General features: G+C 38.9%; 1 protein-coding gene across 1 annotated transcript in view; it reads left to right on the forward strand.

The window, feature by feature from the left end:
* The window catches only part of LOC121954657 (protein bicaudal C homolog 1-like), a 76208-nt gene that overhangs the window by 9892 nt on the left and 44645 nt on the right, over window positions 1-21671 (forward strand). Inside the window, exon 2 of the mRNA XM_042502305.1 lies at window positions 13216-13262. Coding sequence (XP_042358239.1) covers window positions 13216-13262 — 47 coding nt within the window. The remainder of the gene's footprint in view (window positions 1-13215; window positions 13263-21671) is intronic.

The raw sequence follows: 21671 nt of genomic DNA on the forward strand, positions 1-21671 counted from the left end.
AGTCCGGGCCAGGATATTCTCCACTTGAACAAAAGAGAGAGGGTGGAATAAGACAAGCTTGTCCAAGAGTAGGAATTTTAATAAAAGACTCTAATTGAATTATGTTCATTTCCTCAGAGCTGTTCTGTTCTGCATAAACTTCTCTGATTGGACACATATCAGTGCTGATAACTCAAAGGCTCAGTAATCAAGTAGAGTAATTGAGGAAAGAATTTCATCACTGAAATCCTGCACAAATTCGTCATGTTTTTAAAGGAGACCTGTATGACCTTATGGTTGAAATGCTGATGAATGTGAAATATCAATGATTTCCCAATACTACAATGTAATGTTTACAGTGCAACTCTGGGGCATGTTAAGTGAGACTGACTCCCTATGCTCCGTGGGGGATCTAACACAGTAGATGCTAGGCACCAGGAATGCACAGCGTTGTGTAATCACTTGGCAGCGTTCACAAGAGAGAGAGATAAAGGAGGAGATGATAACCCAAATATGTTACGAACAACAGCTTGATGCTAGATGTTGAATTTCCCGGACTGGCTAATCCTACTGCAAAGATACTAGTGTGTAAATAAAACTTGTTGTTAATGTTAGGTCTTAATGGGCTGTTTATCGACATAGTGAAAAACAGATAAGACAACAACTTCAAGTCTATTTCTGACTGTTTGTAAAACTTCTCATCTGTGTGACCTCGGGGTTGGTGGGTAGTTTTCTTTGGCAGGCTGTCATCTTTGTCTGCTGAAAAGTAACATGTGGCACTTAGTGCATTTATTTGATAGCACAGTTGCTTGGCAACGTTGCAGGAGTTGAGAGGAGAGAGGAGCTGTTTTGAGTGTAGAGGACGACTTGTGCTCAGCACAGAAGTATGCTGACAGGTGTTCGTTTCTGTGGGTATTAACTTCATTTACCAAAGCTAGAAAAGTGATAGTGGTTTCAAAGCATTAAGTAATATTCTTTAAGATAAGTCACGCTTAAGATATCTTTAAGTGTGTGGTTTTATACCACATTAAACGTCAGTTGAGCAGCTGGTTTGTCAGAAATCCAACTTAAGATTAAAGGGTGCATCTGTTTTAGTTCAACTCTCATTGTTTTGCTACATAAGTCAGTCAAAAATAATTGCATATATGATATGATGCACCTCAGATTAATGCACAATAAAACACACTGGTATCTATGAGAATAAATTAGAAACACAAACATTGAATCACTTTCTGCATTTTTTCTCTGTGATTCCCTCAGTGCAGGAATGGCGAACTGAGCCACTAATAGGGTTGGGTTATATGATGTTATATAATGTGCAATGGTAGACCACCCGTAGAAATTTGGCAATGCCATTTCTACCTCAGAAGCTGTTAAGGGCAGGCTTCCGAGGTTAACACGCTTCCGAACATGCGTTTCCATGGGAGAGTCTTGGGGGAAAGCCTGGTGTTTTGAGCCAGATCCACTACAGCAGCATGCCTCATCACCACTCAGGACTGCTTCCTTGTTTACTCCCATCAGCGCATTGATCCCCTGAACACAGCCTTTTAAAATCCGTGGGATATGTACGACTTTTGGTTCATTCATTTTTCATAGGAAAACGTACGAGCGGTTTGTGAGAATAGCCTGTGGGCAGACATGGAGGAGGAGAATGTTACACAGAAATACTACTAAATACTAAATACTACACCGAAACTTATTAAACTTGAAATTTTTGTTCCACAGAAGCCTAAAGCTTATTTTTATTGGTGTGAGTCTATTTTTTTCCTTTTTACTTTAAGCAGTTAGTTTTGTTTTTGTCTGCATGATTGCATATTGTTCCAACGGCCCCTAATACTCAAGCCCTGGTTGTCCAAAAGATGTCCCATTTGACCGTAAGCCCATTTCTATGACCTTGGTAAAACAAGCATAGTTCAATGTTCCGTTGTTCTAAATGGTCAGTTTCTCTAATGGCGCTCTCCCAAAAGGAAGTAATAATTAGCTATGTGCCTGTGTTGGGGAAGGCGATGGACGTTTGCTTTCGGGATAAAGGGCTGTCACACCAATGGGCTTTCAGTCCAATAGGACATTTTGCAGATTATTGAGGCTTTGGATGTACCGTAAGAACAATGTCCTGATGGCACCTAAAATTACAATACCTTGATAGAAGAGTTTGGCCATTTCGCCCACCCCCAGCCACTGACGATGGAAACTGTTAAATAGAAAGGTAATTACAGAATGTAGTGTTTGTTGAAACAAAGCTGAGAATAGATAGCATCAAAAATGCCATTTGATTCATAAAAATCTTGAGGATTATAGTGTTGAAGGTATTCTCAACCCCAAAATCAAATGGCACCCTACAATGCTGGTTAACTTGTGTATAATCTATTGTTTATTTTGTGGAAAATGGGTAGTAAAATAACATTTGTAAGTAAATCAGCTATGATGCCAAGATACAAAACATTGAGCTTTTGCTCTAACATCTGTTTTCACAGACTACTTTCTAAGTGTTCATAGCAAGTTTAAAGTGAATCTGAAGAAGCAACAATTAGGTTAATAAATGATCTCACATGATGGACAAATGGCTTAACAATTTTGACCCAAAAGCAGGATTTGTTGAAGGAGGCATACTTGTCCGTCACAAAATATTAATAACCTTCCAATCTTCTTTTAACATACAGTTGATAAAGAGGTCGGTGTTGAAAGCTCAGGATGCTTCTCTGGCAGTTTTGATATGAAAGATTGCATAAAGCAAACAGCCGGGTCTGCTGTAATAGTGAACTTCCCAAATCCTTACTTGGTGATTAGATACCACTGTTGTCTTGGAGAAGCAGTTAAAGTGTTTCTCAGGCGCTCAGGCATCTTCTGTTTAGGTGCCAACTTGGGTAACGTATGCCAAAGCAGTTCACAAGGGAAAGTTAAGTGTTGGCTTTTGTCTATTTTCATTTAGATGTCAACCACATTACTGCCAACTGCGTGTCAACTGCAAGGTGATACATAAGGTGAAACGTCCTGTCTTTGAAGTGAGGAGTTAAGGTTTGATTGATGAGAACCGCTCCCCCTCCATCAGGAACAACAACCTGACTGAATGCTATTGATCGTACTGAATGCACTGTCTCCTTTACTTCTACGTTACCTTTCAAATAGCCTTTTTGTATTTAAATGTGTGTGTGTGTCTCTGTGCACGTGCGCTTTTGTGCATGTGTGCGTGCGTGTTACTTTAAGTCATTGCAGATTTGTAATAGAATTTGCTTCACCATTTAATTTAATGTCTCTGGTTGTGTCAGGCTTTAGCAGGCAATATTGCAGGCATATACATGCACAATTATATTCCTGTTATTCCAAACATGAAAGTATTCTGAATTTAATATGGCTCATGTGAAAAGCAAATTTAGTTTGGATGTCTTGTATTAGGCCTTTTTCACAATTTAGCAGTTTTGAATTAGGAGGTGGGTTACGCTGTTATTATTCATTCTTTGGACAAGTAAACAGTGCATGTAGAATACGTCTCTAAACAGGGATTTTACCGCAGTTTGGAACACACTGCCATTTGCTTGTATACAGTCGGCTCTGTGCATCATGGATGCATTATACACAAACCAATTGTCAACAGTTTGTGAGACTTTGTAAAATCATATTTTAATGTAGATCAGAATTGTTGCCATGTGATAGCCAACAGTGGACATTTATAGCTAATGATTTGATCACAATCCTCAATTGAACTTCCAGGAAATATACTGTATCATGACATATAGTAATATTTTTTACATATAACTTGTTTTTATTAGACTGAGTAATACGAATATATATGGATACTAATTCAGCTGATGGTAGTCGAATTGACTTTTCACTTTTAAATTAGAAATGATCACAATACAGTTTTAGATGAACTTTTAAAGGCGATATCCCAGATTATTTATGATACATTTTATGACGCATAATGATTTTATATAGAAAAAGCTCAAAGCTAAACCTAAAGGGAGAGGGCGTATTGATTTCAGGTTATTAAGTAATCATACATATTTCCCAAATGATCTGAATCTAGGTTTGAAAAATGATCCTGTTTTAAGATGATCCCATCTGAACAGTGCCATAAAAAATGCATGTTCCCGCATTGACAAGCATGACCCAATAAGCTCTTTGCATTGCATGTGTGTTCATGTTTTGCTTCGGCTCCCTGGGGCCCTCTCATTAACTCCATGTTGAATCAGCTGAGAGCTGCTGGAGGGAGGGACATCTGAGAGCTAGTGTGAAAACATCACTCTCTCCCGCTCTTTTTATAAAATATGGGAAATGTAGTTCTTTCATACTAGTGGTCATGCTCTCAGCCAGGGGGGCTCATAAGTCTGGCTTTAATAGTAATCTGTCTGACTTTAGTAAAGGCCTGTGAGCAGACAGTGGACTGAGATGTCAAACTTTTCCTGGATTAGACTTGTCATTTGTTATGAAATCCTATCCAGGGGAAATAGGAGTTGTATAACTTTTCTTGTTTAAATGCTTACGTAGACTTTTCTGTGAATGTCCCAAGTTTCACCTTAAGTCCTCTTGTGATTATTGCCAGTGTGGAGGATTTTGTATAAGCAGCTCTGAAAATTTAGAGATTTAGCTGGTGCCTTTAGGGCCCCCCTTTGCTTTTTGTAATCTAAAAAGCTCCTGCGTTTGTAGAAATCTTTTGACATGAAGGATTTCACTTGATAATTCTGGCATGGCATACATGTTTTGTTAACCAGGTGCATAAACTCCCCCTATATGTATTGAGTGACTGAGTGCCCTCATGGTATTGGAGAATCATTGCGGATTTGTCTATATATTTCCATTAAACCTTGAATTAAATGAGCTAATAGTGAAAATATTCATGTAACAATGCTTTGATTTAGTTTATTAGGGCTTATATGTCTCATTGTTTGCTTGATTGTTGTGTGTGGATTGAAGCCATAACTGCAGAAATCAACACTGTTTACATTCCTTCAGTGTCAAAACAGCGGAATCTCCCTGAAAGTCGGTCTCTCCACAAAATAATGGATACCAGACCCCGCTCCATCTAGCACCGTCGAGTCCTTTCTGCCTGCAACTTCTCTCAGTGCTTTACATGCAGTGACATTCGACGCATTAAACAATTACATGGAGAGAATTAGAGGGCGTGGATCTGAATAACTCTAACCACCTTGTTTACTTATTAGATTAACAGACAATCAAGATAAATGCTTTAAATTAATGCCACATTATTTGTTCCATATTTTAAAAAAACACTAGAGTGCAGAGTTGATTGCAACATGTGATGTGTTCTCAGGGGCCTTGTGTCATTTTTCAGCTTTGATGCCTTTACAAGCTGGAAGGGAGGAGTGCTGCATTGTCCTTGTGTAACCTGGGCAGAAGAAAAACACCATTAGGCCACCGTAGCACTAGAGAAACAAATGAAACCAAGTCTCTTTGATATTAATCAGAGCTACTAAATGCTGAAAAGTATATGTTAAATGAGAGATGTTCTCCTCAATTCCTGTCCAAGCGTTCAATCTCGAGGAAAGCCTATAATTTAAATTGGGTTTTTCCGTTGGCAGACAAATAATAGGTTTCTCGGTCATCTAAGTAATGAGGCATGAGCGATGCATTTTTGTGGCAAAATGCCTGTCAATTATTTGAGAAAAGGCACAGAGGCAAATGTAAAAGATCTTTAGTTGTTGGCAAATCAAATGTAGAAGACAAACAAGCAAACACGAATGTTGTGCAGAATAGAATGTGAATTTGAAAGCTAACATATTTGAATTTGGTGGTTTCCTGCATTGAAACGGTTGCCAGTCAGCAGCTGACTTTTATATCTCAGATGTTGGTCTTGAATGCAACAATAAAACTCGACAAAACAGTCAGCAGAGAACAAAATATACATGCAACTTGTGGTCGGTAGATTAAAAAATGCAAAACCATCGTGACACTTAATATGTGATAATAATCGGGTTGATCTACTGTTTTGTTTTCACGAAACGATTCAGTCACATCATGTTCATGTTGGCAGTTTTCTGTTTGAGAAGGGGGTTATTTTCTTTGACTAGGAATGTCCCAATCTGATCCCTAACTCCACACGCCATAGATGACCGCAAGACTGTTACTGAAGTTATAGCACACCGTGCCGACACCTTGCGCCCCACAGAGAGATCGTGCGCTTCATTGTTAGGGAGCTAGAGAGCAACAAATTTTCATCCTGACAGTTTTCTGTGTCAGGAGAAAAGAGACCGTGCGCCACAGACTGTTACATGAGAGAGAACCCGATGTTGTTTGGTTTGAAGTTTATTTGAACATGGAGCATCAAATATCAATATCACCAATGTGCCTTCAGTTGCTTGACAGCAGTTGTGACACTTTACAGTTTTTAAAGTTAGAAAAAAAAACCTCACGGTTATGCAGTACAACAATCTGCGTCCAGTGTTTGAAATTAGTCTGTTAAATTTTGTTGTGCATCTGAAATGATAATTGTCCTCATTATGGAAAATGTTAAAGTTAAAATTCTCCTGCTCTGTGCTGCAGGAAATGGCTCCACTAGCTGCTGAGGGGCTCCTGTATTTGTGTTGCGGTGCTGGACACACAGACACAGAAATGTCTCGACTCAGTTGATATGGGTAATGGGTAAAATAATTATTTGTGTCTTTGTGTGTGTGAGAGGCTCAAAATCATAAACTCTGAAATGACATTCATCCGCTGGGAAAAAGAAGAATATCCTAAATTGAAAACTGAATACCTACCCAATAAATACCTGAAAATTTGGGTCCAGCCCTAATGAAATTGTTATTCTCACGATTGTCAGTTCAAAGAAAAAAGGATCAAAATAGATTAAAAGAACCAGAAATATCATCATTTTTCATTCCACACATTCTTCTTCCTTATCAAAACCTTGTGCCTTCATTACCCACAATGCAACTCAACCCCTAGCAGTTTAGCAATGATTCAAGTGTGTTACGCTAGTAGAAGCTAATGTAGCCTTGAGCTGTTAGTATCAAGTAGAAATAAGGAACAGGCTGCAGAGGTCTGGTATACTCACTTCGCTTTAAATCTGGACCGTCAGATTTTTTCATTTTTAAAACTTGTAGTCTTCCGCCACAATGTTTAATGTTTGTCATGTGAATCTATGAAATCCTTGCAGTAGTTTCTGTAATTAATCTTACAACAACATGTGTAGCTGCGATGATGCCATTATGAAAATGGAGAATAATGAACACAAGACAAGCTTGTTTGCTGTAAGAAGCTCCCCAAGAAGCTATGAATGCCTCCAGTAGCAGTTTGACTTGTGGCAAATTAGCAGGATTCAGGTTAAAAATGTTGTCATTCATGCATATTTAGAAAGCTGAGTCACAACCTTTTTAAAAAACCTATAGCACAGTGCCGATTTAGAGTAGGTGCTGAATAGGATGAGACTTCAGCTTTCATATTGTAATAAATCCCAGGGCTCAGAGGACACGGTGCTGCTCCCCTCCTGTCTGTGCTCGGGGCTCTCCCACGGCCGGTTTACACACCACACATGTGCCAACAGGATGTTTTGCTCTCAGCACATGGCTCATGTTTTCACTCAAGTTCTGTATCAGATTCCTTTTGACTTACTGTGCTCACATGCCAAAAATGCTGTCGCAGTTGTTTGTGTTGATCTTTGGTTGTTGCGAGGTTAAAAGCCAAACCCAGTGTATTTGGTGTTTGTTTGTTTGTTTGTTTGTTTGTTTTTAATTGTCTTATAGATTATGTCATTTGATCTTACTGTTAGACTCTGACATCAGAGTTTAGACTTTCAATCCAACACTGCAGGCATAATACATCCGCAAACAAAGTTTTAAAGTTTGTGTGCTGTTTCAGTTCATCAGTTGTCTTCATAAGCTGATGGAGTAAACAGGAAAAAGCCGCTGTTTGGCATGTGCACATGTATCTGACTCTCTTGCATCTCTCACTAGAGGCCGATGTTAAATTAAAATGCTTAAAGGAGATGTGCAAAAAATCAGTAATGCATCTTTGTATGTGCATGTGTTCAGGAGAACAGCAAGTTGCATGTAATTCTCTGCAGATTTTTTATGGATAAAAGCTGTCATAATAGAAATTTTGTATCACACTTATTTTAGTGCAGCTGAAATGGAGTTTGGCAGAACAATTATTGAAATATTGAAATATTTGGTTGTGTTTCTTGTGTAGTTACGGGCCATAGTTGATGTTTTAGTCACATCCTGGCCTGAAACTAATGATTATTTTCAGTGTTGAAAAATCTGCTGATAATTTTCTTGATTAAATTAATTAGTTGTTTGGTCTCCAAAATGAATGAAACGTCATAAGATATTGTAAATGAGTGTTTCCCAAAGTCCAAGATCATATTCTCAAATATATTTTAGCCACAACCCAAAGATATTCAGTTTACTGTCATAGAGGATTGAAAAAAACAGAAAATATTCACATTTAAGAGGCTTGAATCAGAGAATCTGGACTTTTTTTTTTTTTTTAGAAAAAATGTCCAGTCCAATTTATCATCTATCAAATTATTTGGCGATTATTCTAATACTTGACAACTACACAGTGGATTGTTGCAGCTCCTGTCACATATGTTTACTTTTTAGCTGACAGCACCCTCACAACTCAGGCAGACATTCAGCAAAGCATTTTTTTCTTTCTTTCTCTCAGTAATTATTATTTCTGTGAATAATGAGACCTCTCTTACATATCCAGTAAATCAAAAACAGTTAAGTAAAGGGAATAATGGGATATACTGCTTGATCATAAGAAACCAAAGTACACAGTCATCACTGAAGAAAGTATTGTAACATGTTTCCAGTGGCATTTTAATTGGCTTACCATGTTTTATATCTCTCATTAGTTTGCCACTGACAGACTTTACCTTTGGTATTTACTTTTGTTTAGTTGATAAAATAATAACAAATAGGAAAAACCTGACCTGCTCTGCTAGATAACAAGAGATGAAACGTCTGTTGGATGTCTCTGCCTGCACTCCTTTTTGTTTGTCTTAGTTCTTACAGGAAACGCTTGTAACAGCGTCTTTCATAAACTTTGATAATGTCAGGCCACCTAAGAACTGAGCACTTCAGTCAGAGCTGTTCTTTTTACCTCAAAGCTGGATGTTATCTAAACTAAATATTGGATGTAAACACTGATACTTACCATTGCTGAGATAACCAAACATATTTGCTTTTGTGTAAACGCAGCACAGATTGTCTCAAGCCGTAATTAGGGCTGTCATTTTCAATGTCAGTCGTTCTGTTGATAATTTTTTGCATAGTCATTTATCCTTAAAACATAAATAATGACACGTCCTTCCACTTCCCACAGCTCCAGTTCCAAATATTAAAAATCATTAAAACTCTGTTATACAGTCCAAAAAAACAAAGTCTATGAAACAAATGTTTGAAACTGTGACCAATGAGTACTGGTACTTTATCTGTTAATACAACCAATCAGTTATCAAAACTGTAAAATGTTGTCTCTTGACTAAAGTAAAAGAAGAATAGTTTCAGCTTTGTTAAATTTGTTTGCTAAATTCAGGCCCGTCAGTGTTTAATGCGGGCTGCATGCCATTTCCACTGTGATCACTATTTATTTATTAGTATTTGGCTGTACACCGAGCGCGTCACTGTGAGCACCAGCCACCCCGTAAAATTACTGCTACGTAACAAAAGTCTGATGTACTTGAAGCAGCTAAGGAAGCATTCGACATTGCTTTAGCAACTTTGTTATTTCCCATCTGACACTTCCATCTGCTAATGTTCCCCTTCAGTGGGAATCACTGCAGTTGGAATTTCCTTTGGAGGATAGTGTTTACAAAGCAGGTAATGTGTTTGAAATGTCGGCATTACTGGATGTGTCGTGGCTGAAGTGACTGGCAGTTTGTTTCTTTACTTTACTTTGTAGGTTAAGTATTGTATTGGACATTGTCTTGTTTAACCCTTTAGAAGCCAATATCCCGCCGATGGCCGTGGGACATCATTATTTGCATGATCCTGTTTAAACAGATCTAAAAGAATAACCACAGTAGTTGGAGCATTAATTCTTTTTGCAGCAGAAAGCTAAGGGTTTCTGTTGTCAGTGTTATTGTGCTGTATGCTCGTAATTATGTCGTTGTGCTTTGTTATGAATGTAGAAAAACCAAGCAAAACAAGTAGTGGTGCCAAAGAAATGAATGATGAATCTGTCAGAACGTCTTTGCACTCTGCTCATACTAAATGATGAACATAGTTCAAGTAATTTCTGAAGTCTTAACAATATTTTGTTTATGTTAAAATATTTCAAAATGTTTTAGATCAGCATGTTTTTTGGGGGGGGGGGGTTGTAAAATTGTGGGAGGAAAACGGATGATTTTTGTGTTATTTCTTTTAATGAATATTTTAAATTATTGAGGTTTATTGACTTACATATCCTCTTAGTTCAGGTTGTCCAGATTTTAGGGACATGACGCGCTCTCAGAAATTACATCTCAAAAAGAAAAAATACCAATTGTCCTACATTGGCCATCTGTTTGTATTGTTTATTCATTTGTTATCAGTGTAAGGGGGTGTTGAGTGTTTCATGTAAACGAATTTCATCTTAAATCGACTCACCCATTAAGGCCAAGGCAGACCAGTCTCCATGTCTTCATAAACTGTGGTCTGCATTTGTTTACTTGGCCGCCTGCGTAAGTACAAGCATGTGTTAAATGCTCATGATGTTGGCATTAGTGCATCGCCGAAGGCCATAATGTCGGGTCTGATGGAAAATGAAATTGTGTTTGGTGAGAGGTTTTTCATTTTCCGTATTAGTGCTTTGAAATGTGGTGTTGAGGGGTGAAGCCATAACAATGTCTCTCACACCCAGGTTTCACATCATGTAGCACTGTGTGCACTGCAGACATTAAACACCTGTAAGAGGAGCAGATTTTATATGTTTGAAGATTTGTTACAGTATAATACACTGTAACATATTTTCAAACATATATGTACATCCATGTACCTTCAGCTTGGAAGAGAAAACTTTATCATTTAGTCAAACAAGAGAACTGATGAGGAGATTCCTCTTTCTCTGTTCCAAAAAAAAAAAATCATTTTCCCTCCCAATATACATGTTCATAGTATACAAAATAAACTAAAAAAAATGTTTCTAACTCATAACAAGGTTAATTCTTTTGAAGTATATCACATGGGGCTGCAACTTACAACTATTTTCATTGTTGGTTAAAGAAATACTTCCCCCCACCCTCCCGCTTCCGCATAAACAGCCTCACGCACAGACGAGAAGCACGGCTGCGTTTGAACTCTGCTCAGTGGAATGCACAGAGTTCAAACGCACTCCTTACCACGGCGCAAATTTTATATGTGTTTTTAAATAGGAAGGTTGTAGTGGAATGCATGTGTTTGGGACGTGTTGAGCACACAAGTGGATAAATGAGACTTCGATTGCTGTTGCTGTCCAGTTCATCAAGAACTTTCTCAGTATTTTGGATTCTTCATTCGCCATGGACTAGTGGTGTAAGGGTTTTTGTAAACCCTGACATCCAACCTGGCCTGTTATGGTAGCCAACCTGGCCCACCTATCCCGCAAACATATGCATTAATTAATCCAGATCCTGACCTGCAAACACAAGTTAAAGGTTTCTGGTAATCAAGAAATTAGTAAAAAAGTACAAGAAAATTACCTCAAAATAGTTTAAAAAAAACATACAAAAATGGGTTTTTTTTTCATAATTTAAAAAATGTAACTAACATTAAGTAATTATAATAATTAGAAATTTCCCTAGCTTTTTTCCATAGACATTTTTCCCTAGCTTTTTAAAAAATAATTTTCTCAATCTTATCATTTTTCGCAATTTTCGGGACATTTCTTGCCAAGTTGTTCATTGCCTTTTTTCCGTGTTTTTGAAAGAAATCACACCAATTTGCTCAGGAGTCAAAGGTTTAAATACTTGTGAAAGGCATCTGAAAGCAGCACAAGAAAAGTGATGTCGCTCTAGGTTTCAAAGGGTTAATCACCCAAATATCAGAAAGCATGAACAAATACCCATCTTAATTTCCCAAAACCCTCCGAGATGTCTTCAAGTCGTTTTTTGTTGCCTTATCATCAGTCCAAAACATAAAAATATTATATTTCTTATTAAATAAGACCAAGAGACTCAGCAGATCCCAAAAGTTGCAAAGCTGGAACAAGAGAACTTGTTTTTCTTTCTTTCTTTCTTTCTTTTTTGCTTGAGAAACAACGAAAACAGTTCATCAGTTTTGAAAAATATCCCTGATCTAGTTTCCTGTTGATTGATTGGCTCATCACGCCAACGCTAATGTGCTCCGTCCAGAAATTAAAACTCCTTTATCTCTTTTAAATTTGACAACCTTTCATTCTGACGTAAAAGCGTTGTGTCCTGCAGATGAAACAAAGCAGATCTTTGGTTTTGTTTTAATCATAACATCGTTCTTGAGGCCAACATTTACGCCTGAACTGTATAACCCGCATCGACTCCGCTGCTGCTCCTGACCCAGATTTGCACAGACAGCAACAGATTCACTAACGCTGCCTGTAATGCATCATTAAACCTTCCTTGCGCTCCCAAATGACAGAGGAACATGAGAATTCTCCTTGGAGAGCAGATATGTATTTTGCATCAACAGAGCAGCCACAGTTCGAAGGACTTGCAGATGTGTTGGAGCGACTACAGGCCCGATTTGATTTGGTGGTTGCTGCTGAGTTTCTGTCCGGCTTGCTGTATCAGCTGACGGGGTTTCTTGGCATTGTTCACCTTTAAATTTACTTTAAAATCCCAGGGCAATCCTAAGTGCTTGTTTTGTTTACAGGTGAATTTGGGTGGCCAAGTTTTCATATAATGTAGACCCCAAAGGAAAAAGTGTACAGGACGCTGACGGATGAATTTCAAAAGTGTGAAAGCCTTTTTGAGAAGTGAGAACAGACACCAGTACGGCATGAAATATTCCATTAACAGCTACTGTAAAATGCCCAAATATTTTCACTGTATCCATCAATTTGTTACACGGAAGCTGCAACCAATCGCCAGGATTATATAAAATTACTCGGAACATTTTCCTCTATTCCTGCATATGCGCAGAAGCTGTGCCAAACACAATATCCAAAGAGATGGAGATCCACCATAAACACTGCTCCGAGTGAAGATACCGTAACGTTTCAGGGAGACTGGATAATCTGTGTGTGATTTGGCTGTGTTAAGGTGACCTTGTGTGTAAAAAAAAAAAAACTGACCTCGGTGGTTTTCTGAATTTATTTTTCTCTTTCTCTGTCTCACTCTAGCTGCCACGGAGGGGAGAGTCAACGGCGGGGAGGACTTCTTTCAGAAGGTGAGTGTGTAGTCTGCGCTTGGATAGTGTTTGTCTTTGGGTTGCGTTCAAGTCCACTGAGCTGTGCTTCTCTCCTGGCTAAGTGAGCAGATGTCAGGTGCTCCTCCAGTCACTCGCAATTACAAATCAAAACAAACAAAAACAACGGAACAACACTGACGTCGAATCGCTCCAGGGCTCTGATCCTATAACACAGCTGACACAACACCGGGCCTTTCTCACTTACATAATATACCATAACAAACCAGACCATCTCTCCAGTTTGAAATGACAGAGAGGTTAAAAGCAGGCTCGCTCCGGCCAGCGCCGCCTCACTGACTTTTCTTTGTGGCTGATTTAATTAGTTAATACTCTGAAGCTTCATTACATCCAATGAAACAAGGATTTGCTCCAGTGATCTTGAATAGATTGGGGTTTTTTTATTATAACTTGCTCACATTGTGTCGCTGGTGCTCATTGAGCAGTCAAGTGTGTGACCCTTTGTGGTGTTCAAAAGTCACTGTAGAGTTTAAATAGTTGGTTTTATTAATTAATGGTCTTTTATGCAAGCTCCAACTACAAGGATTCGTTTTTTAAAGTACATGTTCTATTAAAGCCACCATGTCTCTAACAATTAAATCAGTTCTGAACATTCATTAATGACGCTACGGTGAGCTTCCTTTTTATTTCTACAGCTAATCGTGACCTGAGCTGGACGATACAAACACTGATCATGATAAAAAAATGTCTTAATAAGACAATTATAAACTTTTATATGCTCTTGTTGCCAGTGTTGGGGTTGTTACTCAACGAAAGTAACATATTACACATTACTTTTGTAAACAGTAATGCATTCATTTGCATAATTTATCCCTGCAGAGTAATTTGTAACCCAACTCATTACATCACCTTTGCGTTACTCTGCAACATCACCTGAGATGCACTGTTATGGAGCTAAGTTTGCAATAATATAACGTTAAACCTGACATATGCCCACACATCGGCACAAAACAAGACTTAATAGGAGAATCAAGATGGCACTGGCAGTAGGCTAAAACTGCCTCAAAGCATTGGCCAGTTAATCAACACTGATGGGATGTTTTACAAACTATCATTATTGTCAAAACTTGCGTTCCTCTTTTAAATGAAAGCGAAAGTGTTTTATACACAGTCCAGTCAGACACCAGGTTTTTCACCTCGTCTTTTTTCTTCTTTTCATCCTTGAATCATTGAAGTGTCGGCTGATTAATCGGCTATCAGTTCTTTCCTATTTCAAACTATCATTATCAGATTGGCCTTTATAAATCTAAATATCCGTCAAATTCTAATATGAAACAATATCAAAAGATGCTGGCCATCCTATCAACTCCTAATACAAATATATTAATTACCTCAAGAAAAATATCACAGGGCCTACATTAAAAAAAGCAAAAAGAAGACAAGGGATAAAAAATATGTATATATTTTTTTTCCCTTGTCTTCTTTTTCCTTACGCATACTTGTGTCACTCTCCCACCAAGCCAATGGTTTTGTAATAGATTAGTCCAGATTATTTGACACGTTAATCACTAAAGTAAAAGTTATACCTTGTGAGGAGGAGTCTCCCAAATGGTTTGTTTCTCCTCTGTGTCAGCTCAAGACCGTCAGTCTGAGGAGCTTCTCCATGGGTGCACTGGGTGGTGTAACTATTGTCAGCACATTTGATGTTTGTTTTTCTATTTTTTCTGACACCCATTATGCAGAATGCAAGTAACAACGTAACTGTTTGATTGGTAGCTATAATGTGATTACTGAATTTAGTAGCATGACAAATGTAATATTATTTTATTAAGGTGTGTGATGCATTAAACCGAACACTGGTTGTTACACACACAATCACATCACTGAAAACAGAGCTATTTCTAAACCATTATATAACCATCTTTTATGAAATATATAAACACTTCTCAATTGGAGATTTTTGCTTATTTTTGCATTGCATTTGTCAATTCATTTTTCAGGCTCCAAATCACAATAATAATTCAAAATAATTTAAAGTTTAAGAGAATCTAAAAGCTCAACAGAATTAGTGAAATAATTACCGAAATAAAAAGTTTTGCTTTGTTGCCCAACTTGAATCCTAACATAATTAATTCCAATTTGTAAAGACTCATTATAAGGGAAAGTAACCATGAACATTAGTTGTGACGGTAAATGTGTTAATAAACTAGCAAACAAATTACCTGATCTGCTCCATTTGTTTAATTTGAACCTCAAGTTTTTAGTGAAAGTGTGTGTGTGTGTGTGTGTGTGTGTGTGTGTGTGTGGAAATTAATCAAGGGAAGACTAATCACACGGCTCTGACAGTGAAAGCAATCACATTTTCAACAATCAACATTAACTGCTAATTGAATTTTGACAGCCGGTATCTCATTATGTGGTTCTCTCTAAGTATCTCGAGTGGATTCATTCTTGTTTAAAATCCAGTTTCCTGAATATGTTCAGCTCTCTCCCCATAGTATGTTAATGGGCTGTAATGAAATAAATGATGGACAGCGGTTTGTTTTAGCATTCCTCTTTTGTCTATTTTCCGTATTTGGTTTTGGAGGTTAGGAAGCTGAGTTAAATGTCAAAGAAGGAGGCAATTTAACTTTCCCTAAAGCAGTTTTCAAAAACCCAAGTAATGCAAACCAGGCGCCTTAAGATTCTCCCTCTTTTGGAATCTCAACAAGGACTTTAGATACACTGTATATGTGTCTCCACCTCTTTGGGGCTGGATTTAACTGTAATGTTAAAGATATCCAGTGTAGGGGTCTACCTCACTCCGCAAAGCTTTCCTGACAAAGTACACTGCCGGTGTTTTGACTTTGCCAGTCACGGTTTTAAAGTCTCTGGCTTGAATTCTGTCACAGCTCGTTCAAAGAAACGGTGGTTACTAGAGGTTAAATTGTCAATTAGAAATTAGCGTGCAGCTGTTTGGGTTGGCAGGCTGGTGGAGAGCAGCAAAGGAGGAGTGCTAAAGTCATGTTTTTATTGTAGGATTTCCATTTGGATAACTCTGTATGGTTTTGCTCTGATAGCGTGATCACCATACATGCCCAATTAAAGTCAGGAAAATAAACTGTGCGACTGTGGAACGGTATTGTTGAAAGAAAATGGATGAGGTGTACGAAATACCTTGAAGTTGATGAAAATGGAAACTCTTAGTTGGGCAGCTTCCTCGCCCGTCGTACACACCCATCTACCACACATGCTCAGGGAGACTAATAAAGCACATGCGTAGTAACTCTCTCCCTCACGTAAGGTTTTTTGACGCACACATTTTTACATACTGGGCTTTGGGAGTCAGAGTTCGCAATTGTCTCAGCAGTGAGATTTAGAGTTCAGCCGCTGACGAGAGCAACATAAAATGATCCGCCCCCGCACTTTCTCCCCAGGCCCGGTGGCTGTGGTTGATCAAACCCTCTTACTCACTGTCTGCAGGACTTCCTTTGAGTCCAGAGCAACATTTTGTAGTGGAGAGCAGGCAGTCCACCCTCTTCATGTAGTCAATGAAAAAGAAAAGAGCACAGCAGACTAAGTGGGACCACAGGAGGGTGCCACAGCTGGGAAATTAGACTTGTACAAATCCCTGCAGCTCACATGAGGGAATGTGGCCAGCTTCATGTCCCTCACTCTTTTCTTTGTTTTGGTCCTATATCTCTGCCTCATGTTTTCCCTCCTGATGTTATTTCATCTTTCCGTTTCTTTAAACCACTAGTGTGTCATTGTTATCAGTCAGGAATAACAAGGGGATTTTTTTTCTGCAAATGAATTGCTTGAAGTCAGTCAAACAGTTCAACCCACTGTTGTGCATTGAAAGTTTTGGACCGAGAACTGTCGGAGTGTCAAATCATGGCACCGACTGCTAAGCTGTTTGGAGAGCTGTGCAGAAGTTGAGCCGAGAGAGCCGAGGAGCTCGGCTGGTTGAGACGATAACTGTGCACCACAGAAGAGCTTGGAGTGGATTTGAGTTGAGAGATGCCTTTGAACCTCTTGCAAGTTCATCCCCGATCCCCCTTCCATCGCTTCTTCCCAGGAGTTGTGGGTCTGTAAATAATGCCAGGCGTGATGTGTAAATGCCAGTGCACTCAGATCTGGGGCCAGGAGTAATTCATTTCTTTTGCTTTATAGCACTGAAGCAGTTTTTGCTACACTGACATATGGAAAATAGGAGAGCAGAAGACTGTCAAGATGCAATTGGCATAAAATTGCAAGATGTTGAAATAAGTAGGTCAGTATGAGTGCCTTCAAAACATATCAACTGTTTGTGTTTCTCGGGCAGTTTAAAGGAGTAGTGTGTTAGATTTAGGGGTATTTAATGGCATCGAGCAGTGAGGATTGCAGATTCCAGCTGAAACTCCCGGTTAGAACTCCTTCAGTGTTCATTGTTCAAGAGGTTTTTACTGGGAGCTTAATTATCTGCTAAGGTCTCCTCTCCAAAACAAATGGACCAGGTGATTTAAACCAGTTAAAACATTAAATGAAGTAATTTCACATTGTAAATCAGTGTTTCTTCAATGCTGTTCGGCTCAATGCTAGCCCAGCACCTGCTGATGTGTGCTCAAATTTGTCTCTGACAGCTTAAGATCCAGATGTTCAGGAGGTTTTTTACAGGGGGCTGATTTATCTGCAGAGGTCTCTTCCTTTCCAAAACAAACAGGCATCAAAGCATCAGTGTTAAGTTTGCACCTTATGTAGATACAAATGGCTCATTCTAGCTAACAAAATCACAACGGTTCTTATTTTTAGGTGATTTCTGCCAGTAAGCCCCCTATATCCTAAAGTTTAAGTACTACAAAAAAGTCCCTATTTTTTAATAATTTCTATGTTTTTTGTGTCCTTGCTATCTGCAGGACATTTTTTTTTTGCCAAATTCCTCATTGCCTTTGTTCCCATGTTTTCAAAAGAAATCAAACTGTTCAGGGTTCAAAGATTTAAATGCCTGTGAAATGTGCCAGACACATCACAACAAAACTGATAACGATCCAGATTTAAAAGGGTTAAATTAGTAATGCATTTGAGCAGTAGAATGTTTATGCAGAATTGCCCCTCTACTCAAGTGTGTTGCCCTGTGCACATGTTAGTATTAGAAGTAATGGGCCTATAGCTGCAAGTTAGCACTCGGATTGTTAACATGAACTCACTTATGACTGTTGAGTCCCTTGGGGATGCTCCAGTCCACGCTGTTCCCTCAGACAGTCTCTAAACTCTGCCCACACACCCCAGCAGCCCTCTGTGTCCCCCTCCAAAGCACACACACACACAAAAAAAAAAAAATCCAGCTGAATCAACAGCTGCACCATCGCAGTATGGGCCAGGAAACATGCCTCTGCCATGTCGATTGCTGCTGTGCTATAGTATAGTACGCACATGTTGCCATACACACACAGTCACGTGTGTTGAACACATGTGCTGTCTTTCAGGACATCGCCTTAATGATATCCTGTTTGATTTCTGCTCTGCGTATGTCTGCATGCACGCACCAGCTGCACACCTTTCCAAACCAATCATCATGTCAGGGTCGTGCCATGAAACTGATCAGAACGTCATTTATGTATTTATTCATTTCAGAAAGGGTGTGGTGGCAGAGAAGAAAGGGCGGAACGCTAAATGTATAGGTAACTTAATTTGTGCAAATATCTTGACCCATTTGAGAGGTATTTGCTAGCCCCTCCATAAAAATAAACGCCATCCACCCTTTAAAATGGTGTGTGGTCCATCAGAAATCAGTCCCATCTGCACAACGCTGCCAAGAACAGCAACGCTGGACAGGAAACAGGTCTCTCTGAACAAGGCTCTTTTAGAGAAAACGTTGATGAGGCATAGACCAAAAAGTTAGATAATTTTAGGAAAGTATAATTGGATTTACTTCTGGTATGATGATACTTTTGTCATTTTTATCAGAAGCTTGTACTTTTCTGGGTTTTCTACATAGTTGGTAAAAAGGGCTGAAATGGACATTGTAAATTAGCACTTTTTAATGACATTTTTAGAACTCGGAATCACTCGTCTGCTCGTCTGTCTGTTTGCCTCCACATTGCCACTGTAATTTCAATGACCTCTGAGAGGCTTCAGCAGTGTTGTATTGCTTTAACGTGTGGTTTTAAATTGAACGCCTCCCTGACACAATCCAGACACATCTGTCATTGTCGCAGGAGACCGAGCTGAAAAATGAGAAAGTGGAGGCTAAAATAAAGGATTTTCTCCTTATCACTGGGAACAGAATGTCCTTTAAATATTGTTGTCATACAACCAGCTGTTGGCTTGAACACGTGACTTGAGTTGCTGGAGAAAAAGTTTACATTCAGCTGCAGGGTATTTGTGATTTATTGTCCTTTACCAGACGACAGTGGGAGGGTGTCATGTTGTAGATTAAAGCCTGGAGCTGGTGTGAAACCCCAAAGTACAGAACTCATCAGATTTTTGGTTTCAGGCCTAAATTTAATTGTGTGTAAAACCATTCTAAGTGAATTGACTGATAATATTATTGCGGCACTTGTGATAATATTGCAGACTGGAGTTATGGGGAGGTTTCCAGTAAAAAGACATTAATGGGGGATCATTAGCATGTGGGATGCTCAAGCTGGAACTGTTTTCAACTTAGTCACGTGAATGATACCACAGAGGAAATCCTTACAAAAATAGCAGAGTGAGATCATCTGAAAAAAATTCTCCTTTATGATCATTGCACAAAATTATACTGAAATTTCTTTCGTTGTATGATTCACTCAGTAGAAACTGGGAGTAAACGCAGAGCCACAAGAAGGAAAAATCATGACTAGAAGGGTGTTTCTCTGCTGCTTGATCATAATGATAATGCCTGACAACAACTTGGGCCAAGAGCTTAAGAGAGAAAAGAAAGAATGCAACAAAACATCAATGTGTAAAAATGTGTTTTGCAATAATTTGGCTTGAAAAAGTATGTTTTATGAGTTTTTCAGAGGATTGCAGAATTCCGTTTTATTTAAGACCAAACAAACTTGCCTTTTTGAAGGAAGAGTGCAGAGAGTACTTAAAAAATACCCTACTATAATACATTTAAATATTGCTTAAAGAAGTATTTCACTGCTGGATGGATGGTCTTTTCTTAAAACTAGGCTGTCAGTGCAGTAGAAAGACACTAATGCCCTTGGAATTGTTGCTACATGCAGACAAAGACAGACAGAGAAAAGGGACTAGCTTTGTTTTTGATTATGAGGTAGAAAGCCTTTAACTCCTAAAATGCATTGCACTGTACCGGATAAATAATGCTCCCACTGGTGGGTGACGTAATGCAAGCTTATCTGTTTCAAGGCAGGAAACAATAAAGTGACTGGCTGGTAACAAACACTCATAAATACACAATAAAACTGAGTAAAAATATGTTCAGAAAACATTTGAGGTGAGAAAAAGGCAACACTAACAGAATCTTGCTTTACATTTGATGATTCTGTACTCTCTCTCGGACTGTTTCTGTACTCTCTCGAACCACTTCTGTACTTTCTCAAAAACTACCTCATTACTCTCTCTCACACCCCTTCTGTCCTTAACTGAACAGCTTCTGTTTTTTCTCTCAGGCCACTTCTGTACTCTCTTTTAAACTGCTCCTGTACTCTCTCTTGAACCTCTTCTGTACTCTCTCGACCTGCCTCTGAGCTCTCTCTATTGAGCTGCATCTGTGCTTTCTCTCGAACTCTTTCTGTACTCACCCTTACAGCTTCTGTTTTCTGTCTCCAGCCACTTCTGTACTCTCTCTTAAACAGTTTCTGTTTTCTCTCTCAAACTGCTTCTGCACTCTCCCTCAAACCACTTATGTGCTCTCTCTCAATCTGGCTCTGTACTCTCCGTTACAGCCTCTGTCTCTCTTTCAAATGTCTTCTGCACCGTCAGCCTCAAACTGCCTCTGTACTCTCTCTTGAACCACTTTTGTTCTCTTTCTCAAACTGCTTCTATACTCTCTCAAACCGCTTCTGTCCTTTCTGAAACTACTTCTGTAGTCTTTGAGTGCATAGTTGGGGGTATATGAAAATGCAATATACAATCTTTTGTTTGAACAGCAGCCCAGAGCTGACCCATTTTGCGCAGGGAGATCTGTGTGCTGGTGATATGAAGGGGTGAAAGGGTGATATGAAAGTATACCACAGTTCATTCACACATACGACCCCCATTGTTCCGTTACAAAGCTAGTTGGAAATTTGCAAAGTATCTTTTAAAGAAAAGTTAAAACTGGGTGGTTTTATCTCGTTCTGTTGCCGGGAGAATAAAAGCACAAGCACCTCATTCTGTTGCTCGTCTAGGCTGTCCATTTTTATATGTGATTATAGGATGTTGTAGAAAACCAGTGAGGCTTGAAAGGGCTTCCAGTCAACCATCATGGACTCTGGGTTTATAGCCGCAAAGTAAAGAGAGGAACACAACAGGCGTTCCAAA

The sequence above is a fragment of the Plectropomus leopardus genome, chromosome 15 (genome assembly GCF_008729295.1).
Source record: "Plectropomus leopardus isolate mb chromosome 15, YSFRI_Pleo_2.0, whole genome shotgun sequence".
Lineage (NCBI taxonomy): Eukaryota > Metazoa > Chordata > Actinopteri > Perciformes > Serranidae > Plectropomus > Plectropomus leopardus.